Source organism: Heptranchias perlo, chromosome 24, assembly GCF_035084215.1.
Source record: "Heptranchias perlo isolate sHepPer1 chromosome 24, sHepPer1.hap1, whole genome shotgun sequence".
Classification (NCBI taxonomy): Eukaryota; Metazoa; Chordata; class Chondrichthyes; order Hexanchiformes; family Hexanchidae; genus Heptranchias; species Heptranchias perlo.
Window position 1 is genome coordinate 48,490,798 of NC_090348.1, and position 12,514 is coordinate 48,503,311.

A 12,514-nucleotide genomic window follows, 5' to 3' on the forward strand; every position below is an offset into this window, starting at 1 on the left:
CTTAGAATAAGGGGCTGCTCTTTCAAAACTGAGATGAGGAGAAACTTCTTCACTCAGAGGGTGGTAGGTCTGTGGAATTTGCTGCCCCAGGAAGCTGTGGAAGCTACATCATTAGATAAATTTAAAACAGAAATAGACAGTTTCATAGAAGTCAAGGGAATTCGGGGTTACGGGGAGTGGGCAGGAAATTGGACATGAATTTAGATTTGAGGTTAGGATCAGATCAGCCATGATCTTATTGAATGGCGGAGCAGGCTCGAGGGGCCGATTGGCCCACTCCTGCTCCTATTTCTGATGTTCTTATGACCCAGTCAGCCAATCAGGGATGAGTATAATGAACACTACAGCGCCACCTAGTTTTCAGCCAGGAAAACTGCATCACGGCTCAGTGTAATAAACAGGAAATTGAAGCGTGACAGGAATTGTGTGACAGGAAGCAAGAGTGACATTTCCAGGCAGTGTGTGTTTTGGCAGCACCTTGAATCTATTCTCACTGTGGGGAACACTGGTAGAATGTTGTTATTCTTCACATCTTTTGCTGTCCTCATCTCTACCATTTAATCTGTTGGAGGAAATTCCTCTCCTCCCAGAGCCCCTTTTCCCTGCAGTCCTGCACCGTTTGATGATCTTTCTTCCCATTTTATTGCCCCGTTGCCTCATTCCGGGGACTTTCGTTATTTTTGGGAGGATATATTTATCTTCCATACTCTCCATTAGTGCAGCTTTCAATCAGTTCCAATTTCCATCGACAGATTCCTCTCAGTGATATTTCCCCATTAATTCCATCTCATCCCTTTAAAGTTTGTCTTTTGCAAACCAAAAGGTTCATATACTGAAAGTTAATTTTATAAAGTCTGTGTGGCCTTCTCCCGAATGCAGTATTGAGTGAAGAGGTGGGGAGAGGGTCCAGTGGGTCAGGAGGGCTCCTATAAACTAGACTCACAGCATCAAACACAGCCCATGATGCAATTACCTTTATTATTGGTTAACAGACTGAGTCAGTACAATCACCACAGGCAGTGAGTGCGGCTACAAACAAATCGAGGATCTGAATCCACTCCGGGAAAGGATCCTTGGAGCATCGCTGGATTCTTCTACCAGTCGTGCGGTTTGTAGGAGCAAATGAAGGGAAATTTTCCTGTACAGGGCACATCATTCCATTTATCTGAAAAAAAGAATTGATTTCGACCTTTACCCATTGGTGAATCAGGCTGCTGTTTGTGTAATTATTTCATACAATCCGAGATGATAAAGCACAGAAGGAGGCTATTCGGCCCATCATCCTTGTTCTGGCTCTTTGAAGGAACTTTCCAATCAGTCCCATTCCTCAGAGCCCGGCTAATTTTGTCTCTTCAAATATTTATCCAAATCCCTTTTGAAAGTAATTATTGAATCTGCTTCCTCCCCTCAGGCAGCACATTCCAGATCAGAACAACTCGCCGCCCAACATTTTTTTCCTCCTCATCTCCCCTCTGGTTCTTTTCCCGATTATCTTAAATCTGTGTCCTCTGTTTACTGACCCTCCTGCCACTGGAAACAGTTTCTCCATATTTACTCTGTCAAAACTCATGATTTTGAGCCCCACTATTAAATCTCTCCTTAACCTTCTCTGCTGGAAGGAGAACAATCCCAGTTTCTCCAGTCTCTCCACGGAACTGACTTCTTTCAGCCTTTCTATTTAGTCAGAAATATTAGCAATGGATCAATCTGTGAGTCAGTGTCTGTGATCCATTAATTTTACCAGTCTCTTCACCCATCAGTTCACCTTGTGAAGAAAATGAGCCACTTCCTGTTCTGATGCCGTGTACAGTCAGTCAGTGAGCGCCTCACTGAAATCCACAAACCTTACAATATTCAGTGGGGGTTTTGGACAGTTCCTGACTGAAGGTGTGGAGCACACCCTGGGCTGGATTTCCCAGTGTGGGATGGACAGGAAGTCCTCACCCCCAGCCCTAAACACTCACCTCCCCCACTGCACACGATTGGAGCAAAGTCTGGGATTTCTGGAACCAATTACAACATTTTAACTCTGGGACATGAACCCGCTGTGGAACGAGGGGGGAGGGGGGACGTTTCCAGCATCAGTAAAGTGAGGGGCGGATGCGGGAAGCTTGAGTGTGTTTACACAACATTCCCTGAAAATCAGAATGGAGTCCTGCCACTGGGAGCACGGCTCCAGCCTGACACATGTCAGGACCAACTCATTAAATGTGGGCCAGTTATAAGGCCCGCCTCGGTATGGCCTCATCACTGCAGGATCCACACAGATGGACAGTTGAGCAGGAACAGACAGTGTAGAGTTTACACCCAGTGTACGTCCCTGTATCGGCAGTGTTCACACCCAGTGTCCGTCCCTCTCTCTCCAGTGTTCACACCCAGTGTACGTCCCTGTATCGGCAGTGTTCACACCCAGTGTACGTCCCTGTATCTCTCCAGTGTTCACACCCAGTGTACGTCCCTGTATCGGCAGTGTTCACACCCAGTGTCCGTCCCTCTCTCTCCAGTGTTCACACCCAGTGTACGTCCCTGTATCGGCAGTGTTCACACCCAGTGTACGTCCCTGTATCTCTCCAGTGTTCACACCCAGTGTACGTCCCTGTATCGGCAGTGTTCACACCCAGTGTACGTCCCTCTATCACCAGTGTTCACACCCAGTGTACGTCCCTGTATCAGAAGTGTTCACACCCAGTGTACGTCCCTGTATCGGCAGTGTTCACACCCAGTGTCCGTCCCTCTCTCCAGTGTTTACACCCAGTGTACGTCCCTCTCTCTCCAGTGTGTGACTCAGTGTACGTCCCTCTCTCTCCAGTGTTTACACCCAGTGTACGTCCCTCTCTCTCCAGTGTTTACACCCAGTGTACGTCCCTCTCTCTCTCCAGTGTTCACACCCAGTGTACGTCCCTGTATCGGCAGTGTTCACACCCAGTGTACGTCCCTCTATCACCAGTGTTCACACCCAGTGTACGTCCCTGTATCAGAAGTGTTCACACCCAGTGTACGTCCCTGTATCGGCAGTGTTCACACCCAGTGTCCGTCCCTCTCTCCAGTGTTTACACCCAGTGTACGTCCCTCTCTCTCCAGTGTGTGACTCAGTGTACGTCCCTCTCTCTCCAGTGTTTACACCCAGTGTACGTCCCTCTCTCTCCAGTGTTTACACCCAGTGTACGTCCCTCTCTCTCCAGTGTGTGACTCAGTGTACGTCCCTCTCTCTCCAGTGTTTACACCCAGTGTACGTCCCTCTCTCTCCAGTGTTTACACCCAGTGTACGTCCCTCTCTCTCTCCAGTGTTCACACCCAGTGTACGTCCCTCTCTCTCTCCCCAGTGTTTACACCCAGTGTACGTCCCTCTCTCTCCAGTGTTTACACCCAGTGTACGTCCCTCCATTAAACAGCTTGAGCTGGAAGCTGGCTGCAAATTGCTGCAAAAAGGGTCAGGAAGTCCAGTGCTGTCAAAGTCTAAAAATCACCCACACTGAGTCTCAGTCTCAATCCATTTGTTTGGATTAATTTCCCATTCAATACCATTTCTATCACACGTTTCAATATCAACTTACCTGAATGAATTTCCACACAGTTCTCTCGTCCTCTATTATTATTGGGCTCACCCAGATGCCAGTTTGTGAAATCTGATAAAGATCCATCAGTCCAAAGAAAAGTCCTTTCCTGTGGGAGAGAAATAATATCATTTATAAATGTGTATTCCTGCTCCAATGAACAATTTATGATATAGTAACTCAGAACATTACCTTGTGGCGGTCACTCAAACCAATCCAAACACGATTATTTGATTGGTGTTCTGCCTTTAACAGCCGTCCAATGAAATGATTCTGTTCTTGCCAATGTATGGAGGCAAGATGGCCGCCTGGAGCCAGTTGTTGGCAGAACAGCTTTAAATAAAAACAAAACATAACATTTGTTGTTTATCATCATTTCACATTGACTGTATTCAGTTCTGTTCTAGAACGTTCTGCAGGGTCGCTGGAGTTGATTCTCCTGTTCTCCCCAACTTTTATCCATCCAGCTGCTGTCAATACAGATGTTGACGGCCACTGCAGTCCACGTCACTGTAAAGTGACAATGTCGACACTATCAGATTGATCAGAACGACAGACCACTGCTAATATTTCTAAGTGTGTATCTCCAGTTTAATTTAGTTCAGATAGAATTACTATCTGGAGATTGTGGCTTCATCTCAGGGTCACAGAGGGAATTAACAAGTTGATGCAGTGGGAGGTGAAAAGTTACCCAATGAGCTGCTCCAGTTTGACCTCGAATGTGAAAACAACAAATGAACATTAGGGTTTGACCGCAGATTGAAAGGTGTGTGAAAACTGGAAGGTCATTCTAAAGGGGAACTTCAATCAACGAAACCATCCGAAAACACGCGTCAGGTTCCACATGGACGCTGACGACACCCAGCTCTACCTCACCACCACCTCTCTCAACCTCTCCTCTGCCTCTGATTTGTCACACTGCTTGTCCGACATCCAGTATTGGATGAGCAGAAATTCCCTCCAATTTAATATTGGGAAGACCGAAGTCATTGTCTTTGGTCCTCGCCACAAACTCCATTCCCTCGCCACCGACTCCATCCCTCTCCCTGGCCACTGTCTGAGGCTGAACCAGACCGTTCACAACCTTGGCCTTCTATTTGACCCCGAGTCGAGCTCCCAACACAATATCATCTCCACTACAATGTCCGAGAGGTGAGCACAGTAAAAAAGGAGAGACCGAGAGCGGGAGGAGAGTCTGAGGCAAGTCATGGCAGCACAGCTCGCACCCGTGATATGCTCCTCCTGCACTATGTGGGAAGTCATGGACACTACCAGTGTCCCTGGCGACCATGTGTGCAGGAAGTGTGTCCAGCTGCAGCTTCTGGCTCACCGTATTTCGGAGCTGGAGCTGCGGGTGGATTCACTGTGGAGCATCCGCGATGCTGAGACTATCGTGGATAGCACGTTCAGTGAGGTGGTCACACCGCAGGTAAAGATTACGCAGGCAGAAAGGAAATGGGTGACCGTCAGGCAGAGTAAAAGGACCAGGCAGGTAGAGCAGGAGTCCTCTGGGGCCATCTCCCTCTCAAACAGATATTCTGCTTTATATACTGTTGGGGGAGATGGCTTATCAGGGGAAAGCAGCAAGAGCCAAGTTCGGGGCACCACGGGTGGCTCTGCTGCACAGGAGGGGAGGAAGAAGAGTGGCAGGGCTATAGTGATAGGGGATTCAATTGTAAGGGGAACAGATAGGCGTTTCTGCGGCCGCAAACGTAACTCCAGGATGGTTTGTTGCCTCCCTGGTGCTCGGGTCAAGGATGTCACGGAGCGGCTGCAGGGCATTCTGGAGGGGGAGGGTGAACAGCCAGTAGTCGTGCTCCATATCGGTACCAAGGGCATCGGTAAAAAAAGGGATGGGGTCCTGCAAGGTGAATTTGAGGAGTAAGAAATAAATTAAAAGTCAGGACTTCAAAGGTAGTGATCTCAGGATTACTACCTGTGCCACGTGCTCGTGAGTATAGGAACAGGAGAATAGACAGGATGAATGCGTGGCTGCAGGGATGGTGTAGGAGGGAGGGATTTAGATTCCTGGGACATTGGGACCGGTTCTGGGGAAGGTGGGACCTGTACAAGCGTGACGGGTTACACCCGAGCAGGACCGGGACCAATGTCCTCGCGGGGGTGTTTGCTCGTGCTGTTGGGGAAGGTTTAAACTAGAGTGACAGGGGGATGGGAACCTGAGCGGGGAGTCAGAAGGGAATAAAGTTGAGAGCAGCAAGAGAGGGGAAGACCCAGGGGAAATCTACAATACAAATAGTACAAACAGTTGTTCAAGAACAAGTGAGAGGGAAAAGCGTAGAGCAGCGGAAAGAAAGTGTACTTTAGGCACGACAGATAAAATAAAAACTAGAAGGCGTAAGGCGATTAACCCAGCATCAAAGCTGAAGGTCAGGCTAGGGTGTGTGGCCCAACTAAGAGTTCTATATACAAATGCACGGAGTATAAGGAATAAATTAAATGAACTACAGGTTCAAATTCAAATTGGAGGGTATGACATGATAGCTATTACTGAGACATGGCTGCAGGATGGTCAGGATTGGGAACTAAATATACCGGGTTATAAGGTCCACAGGAGAGATAGGGAAAATGGAAGAGGGGGAGGAGTAGCCTTAGTGATTAGAGATGAAATCACTTCAATGATAAAGGGGGATATAACGAGAGGTAAGCAGCCAACAGAGACCTTATGGGTTGAATTGAGAAATAGGAAGGATCTAAGACTATAGTGGGAGTTTTGTACAGGAGCCCTGGCAGCAGCTCTGAAGTGCGAGATTGTATAAATGCAGAGATTAGACAAGCGTGTAAGAAAGGCATAGTGGTCTTAATGGGGGACTTTAACCTTCACATAGATTGGGAAAAGCAGACTGTCAGAAAGGTAGTGAATTTCTTGAGTGTGTCTGGGACAGTTTTCCACAGCAGTATGTCCTAGAGGCAACAAGGGGGCAAGCCATACTAGATTTAGTTAACGACTTAACTGTGCGTGAACATCTATCCAATAGTGATCATAACATGATCGAGTTCAATGTAGTGTTTGAAAGGGAAAAAAGTGAATCAGCTGCTCAGATTCTAGACTTGGGCAAGGCCGACTTCAATGGGATGAGACAGAGACTGTCCACAGTAAACTGGGCAAATCTGTTAATGGGTAAAACAACTGATGATCAGTGGGACATGTTTAAAGAAACATTTAATCTGATACAGAACCAGTTTATACCCCTGAGGGGCAAGAACTCTACTTGCCAAAAAAAACAGCCATGGACAACTAAAGAGGTAAGGGACAGTATAAGACATAAGGAAAGGGCATACAAAAAGGCAAAAAATGGCACAGATCCTGGCAAATGGGAAAGATACAAAGATCAACTAAGGGTCACAAAACAGATAGTAAGAGCAACAAAAAGAGTGTATGAAAAGAAACTCGCAAGGGATATCAAAACCAATACAAAGAACTTTTACAGTTACATTAGGAAAAAGAGGGTGGTCAGGAGCAGTGTTGGCCCCTTAAAAACTGAAAGTGGGGATATTGTCATTGACAATGGGGAAATGGCGGACATGTTGAACAATTACTTTGCGTCAGTATTTACAGTCGAAAAAGAGGATAGCATGCCGGAAATCCCAAGAAAACTAATATTGAATCGGGGACAGGGACTCGATAAAATTAACATAAGTAAAGCAACAGTAATGAAGAAAATAATAGCACGAAAGAGTGACAAATCCCCAGGACCAGATGGTTTCCATCCCAGGGTTTTAAAGGAAGTCGGTGAGCACATTGCGGATGCCCTAACTGTAATCTTTCAAAGTTCTCCAGATTCAGGAACTGTCCCTCTAGATTGGAAAATTGCACATGTCACTCCGCTTTTTAAGAAAGGAGAGAGAGGGAAACCAAAGAATTATAGACCAGTTAGCCTAACATCTGTTGTGGGGAAAATGCTGGGGTCTATAATTAAGGATAGGGTGACTGAACACCTCAAGAATTTTCAGTGAATCAGAGAGAGCCAGCATGGATTTGTGAAAGGTAGGTCGTGCCTGACAAAGATGATTGAATTTTTTGACGAGGTGACTAAAGTAGTGGACAGGGGAATGTCAATGGATGTTATTTATATGGACTTCCAGAAGGCATTTGATAAGGTCCCACATAAGAGACTGTTAGTTGAGATAGAAGCCCATGGAATCGAGGGAAAAGTACAGATTTGGTTAGGAAGTTGGCTGAGCGAAAGGCGACAGAGAGTAGGGATAATGGGTAGGTACTCACATTGGCAGGATGTGACTAGTGGAGTCCCGCAGGGATCTGTCTTGGGGGCCTCAATTATTCACAATATTTATTAACGACTTAGATGAAGGCATAGAAAGTCTCATATCTAAGTTTGCCGATGACACAAAGATTGGTGGCATTGTAAGCAGTGTAGATGAAAACATAAAATTACAAAGCGATATTGATAGATTCGGTGAATGGGCAAAACTGTGGCAAATGGAATTCAATGTAGACAAATGTGAGGTCATCCACTTTGGATCAAAAAGGATAGAACAGGGTACTTTCTAAATGGTAAAAAGTTAAAAACAGTGGATGTCCAATGGGACTTCGGGGTTCAGGTCCATAGATCATTGAAGTGTCATGAACAGGTGCAGAAAATAATCAAGAAGGCAAATGCAATGCTGGCCTTTATATCTAGAGGACTCAAGTACAAGGGGGCAGAAGTTATGCTGCAGCTATACAAAACCCTGGTTAGACCGCACCTGGAGTACTGTGAGCAGTTCTGGGCACCGCACCTTCGGAAGGACATATTGGCCTTGGAGGGAGTGCAGCGTAGGTTTACTAGAATGATACCCGGACTTCAAGGGTTAAGTTACGAGGAGAGATTACACAAATTGGGGTTGTATTCTCTCGAGTTTCGAAGGTTAAGGGGTGATCTGATCGAAGTTTAAAAGATATTAAGGGGAACAGATAGGGTGGATAGAGAGAAACTATTTCCGCTGGTTGGGGATTCTAGGAGTAGGGGGCACAGTCTAAAAATTAGAGCCAGACCTTTCAGGAGCGAGATTAGAAAACATTTCTACACACAAAGGGTGGTAGAAGTTTGGAACTCTCTTCCGCAAACAGCAATTGATACTAGCTCAATTGCTAAATTTAAATCTGAGATAGATAGCTTTTTGGCAACCAAAGGTATTAAGGGATATGGGCCAAAGGCAGGTATATGGAGTTAGATCACAGATCAGCCATGATCTTATCAAATGACGGAGCAGGCACGAGGGGCTGAATGGCCTACTCCTGTTCCTATGTTCTGAATCAAGAAGGTTCTTTCATTCTCTGCGTCCTGTCACATTTTGAAACACTGAGGAACAAACACAATAACTTAAAATGGAGACTGCAGGGACTTACCTCAGCTTCTATCCAAGTCTTTCTTTTAGAGATAAGCCGGTAACAGGAGGAGACATAATTAAAATAAAACCAGCCATTGGGACAAGATCCTCTCTCAGGGACACCACGTTGGTCACGGTCCTGATCCTGATCAGTCTCCGCCTCCTGTTGCTGATTCTCCGATGTTCCATTCAGAGAAACATCAGCTGCAGTTAAAGAGAATTAGATTAAAACAAACTGAATATTCACAACAGCAATCCCCAAACCTTCACTTTATTTCTGATTCAAGGAGTCAGTCTTTGTATTTGAGATAAATCTGAAGCCAGTGCCAATGCTCCCCATCAACTACCATCGGCCCTTTAAACACTGCCAGCCCCTGGACTGTGATGCACCCCCCGGTTAAAGGATACGTGTCGTAAACAGAATACGGTCGTCTTCTTCCAATTAAAAGAAAGTCTATCCTTTATTAAGTTCAGCGTGGAGAGCAATTGAAAAAACAGAGTACAATCAAACAGAGATGAATGTTCTTTAATTCCAGTCTTTCTCTGGGTACAGTAGAGACATCACCGTCACTACTGTACTCCCAAACAGCCAAAAGCGTGGTCTTTTTATGGACCTTTTCCTCATACTTTGGATGCACTCACCGAAACCTATTTAACACACAGACTGAGCGTCTGTGTTACACTCAAACACAACTGGTTTTCAAACAGTCATTTCCCCACAAATATTGCAGTGTCTTTGTTCACTCAAACCATGTGTGACACTCCTCATACACTGATCTTATGCAGATTACCGTGTCCTTGTTTCGCGTGAAGTGTGACTTCCCTGTACTCGATGGATCTTTCCCTAAACTACCGTATTCTGTTTACTACACGTACTCGTTAACAGGGGGGTGCATCCCTGTCCAGTGTTTAATAACCCCAGGGGGGGGCAGTGTTTAAAGGTCTTTGTTGGTTGTTTATCAAGTAACAAGATCAAAGGCACCCAAAGTAATTCAACAGTCAACGAGGTTATCTTTGTTTGAGAAGACAGAGCTGGTCAAACTCCTTATTCTCCAGCAACACCATTTACATCTACACAATAGAAAGACAATTGACATGTTTCACATTGTTTGTTCCCAGGAACTCCCTATAATTTATACCAGTATCGATCATCTCTCTCGCTTCCCTTTAGTTGGGTGGCTGTTCAACCCTATCAGTCTTCACACTGTTTCTCTTCCCCTCATCGATGTCTCAACACCCCGAGGAGGAACTGGACACCCCCTGGATGGCAGCAGGTGCACGAGTTTCAGGCAGTGGGGGGCCAGAGATGCACCCACAGTGACACCAGTGTCCACTGGCCCCATATTAATGAGGGGCCTCACACTTACCCCCATACTCAGGGGCAGCGTCAGTCCTGGAGGGCACTGGTGGGCACAATCCCAACGTCACTCTCCAGATCGTGGCCCATGGGATTTCAGAGCCTGTTTCCCCACAGCGGATGGTGAGAATGTGGAATTCTCTCACAAACTGGTGATGAAACACAGTCCATCAAATCCAAAAATGGGAATGGGAGAGCTGCTTATAAATAGACTATTGGAGGGAGGGGGGGAGTGGGATTAGACTGGGTGGGATATTAAAGGGTATGGGGAGTGAGGGGGAGAGTGGGATTAGACTGGGTGGGATATTAAAGGGTATGGGGAGTGAGGGGAGAGTGGGATTAGACTGGGTGGGATATTAAAGGGTATGGGGAGTGAGGGGAGAGTGGGATTAGACTGGGTGGGATATTAAAGGGTATGGGGAGTGAGGGGGGAGAGTGGGATTAGACTGGGTGGGATATTAAAGGGTATGGGGAGTGAGGGGGGAGAGTGGGATTAGACTGGGTGGGATATTAAAGGGTATGGGGAGTGAGGGGAGAGTGGGATTAGACTGGGTGGGATATTAAAGGGTACGGGGAGTGAGGGGGAGAGTGGGATTAGACTGGGTGGGATATTAAAGGGTACGGGGAGTGAGGGGGAGAGTGGGATTAGACTGGGTGGGATATTAAAGGGTATGGGGAGTGAGGGGAGAGTGGGATTAGACTGGGTGGGATATTAAAGGGTATGGGGAGTGAGGGGAGAGTGGGATTAGACTGGGTGGGATATTAAAGGGTATGGGGAGTGAGGGGGGAGAGTGGGATTAGACTGGGTGGGATATTAAAGGGTATGGGGAGTGAGGGGGGAGAGTGGGATTAGACTGGGTGGGATATTAAAGGGTATGGGGAGTGAGGGGGGAGAGTGGGATTCGACTGGGTGGGATATTAAAGGGTATGGGGAGTGAGGGGGAGAGTGGGATTAGACTGGGTGGGATATTAAAGGGTACGGGGAGTGAGGGGGAGAGTGGGATTAGACTGGGTGGGATATTAAAGGGTATGGGGAGTGAGGGGGAGAGTGGGATTAGACTGGGTGGGATATTAAAGGGTATGTGGAGTGAGGGGGAGAGTGGGATTAGACTGGGTGGGATATTAAAGGGTATGGGGAGTGAGGGGTAGAGTGGGATTAGACTGGGTGGGATATTAAAGGGTATGGGGAGTGAGGGGGAGAGTGGGATTAGACTGGGTGGGATATTAAAGGGTATGGGGAGTGAGGGGGAGAGTGGGATTAGACTGGGTGGGATATTAAAGGGTATGGGGAGTGAGGGGGAGAGTGGGATTAGACTGGGTGGGATATTAAAGGGTATGGGGAGTGAGGGGGAGAGTGGGATTAGACTGGGTGGGATATTAAAGGGTATGGGGAGTGAGGGGGAGAGTGGGATTAGACTGGGTGGAATATTGAAGGGTATGGGGAGTGAGGGGAGAGTGGGATTAGACTGGGTGGGATATTAAAGGGTATGGGGAGTGAGGGGGAGAGTGGGATTAGACTGGGTGGAATATTGAAGGTTATCAAAGTCCGACAGTTGCTCATTTTACGACATTCCTTCAGGTTCCGGCCCTTTCTCTTCTCTCTAATTTACTCAGCGGCTGTTCCACTAACTCGTCACCTCACATCATTAACCTGTCCTCACACACCATCTTTGATTGACCCTACCTGCCACATCACTGACGAGCAATGCACTCAGAAGCAAAACCGTCCCCAGCATCATGTCTGCAGTGAAGTTCCTTTCCTCCAACCTGAAACACAAGAAAAAGATTGAACATTAGTGTCGAGGTTTCAAAGTAAAGGTGGGGATTTCCTGCTCCCATTCCTTCCTACCTCTCCCCCAGTTGTCCAATGTGATGAGGTTTCAGGAGCTGCTGCACATATATATAGCAGATTGTGCCACTGGAACCATTGACATCAGTTCCAATTGGCTGGACCATTAATGATGTCAAAATCACTGCTGGCCAATCAGTAACTGCCGGCTCAGAAGAGGAGGGACTGGAAACCATGAGAATGTTCCGTGTGTTGCACATGAGATTTTACAAGGTGTCACTTTACCTGCTGAGTGAGAAATGGAAAGTACAGTCATAGTTCCTGACCTCATTAATCAGCCTGTGAGTGAATGTATAGATAATATTAGGATTTAATGAATATTATCGAGGAGAACATTTCGGATTTGGTGAACAATATATTGAGGTGAAGACCCCAAAAATAAAAAGATAATAATTACAAAGACAT

The 12,514-nt window shown here is 46.6% G+C and overlaps 1 protein-coding gene across 1 annotated transcript; it reads right to left on the bottom strand.

Moving 5' to 3' along the window:
• Positions 1–959: 959 nt before the first annotated feature.
• Positions 960–12,139, bottom strand: LOC137341891 (C-type lectin-like). Its single transcript, XM_068005398.1, has 5 exons — positions 11,945–12,139; positions 8,923–9,107; positions 3,747–3,887; positions 3,555–3,663; positions 960–1,165 (listed from the first exon to the last, which is right to left on the bottom strand). The coding sequence occupies exons 1-5, from the start codon at positions 11,997–11,999 to the stop codon at positions 1,095–1,097; spliced, it is 561 nt and encodes a 186-aa protein (XP_067861499.1). The 5' UTR covers positions 12,000–12,139; the 3' UTR covers positions 960–1,094.
• Positions 12,140–12,514: the final 375 nt, after the last annotated feature.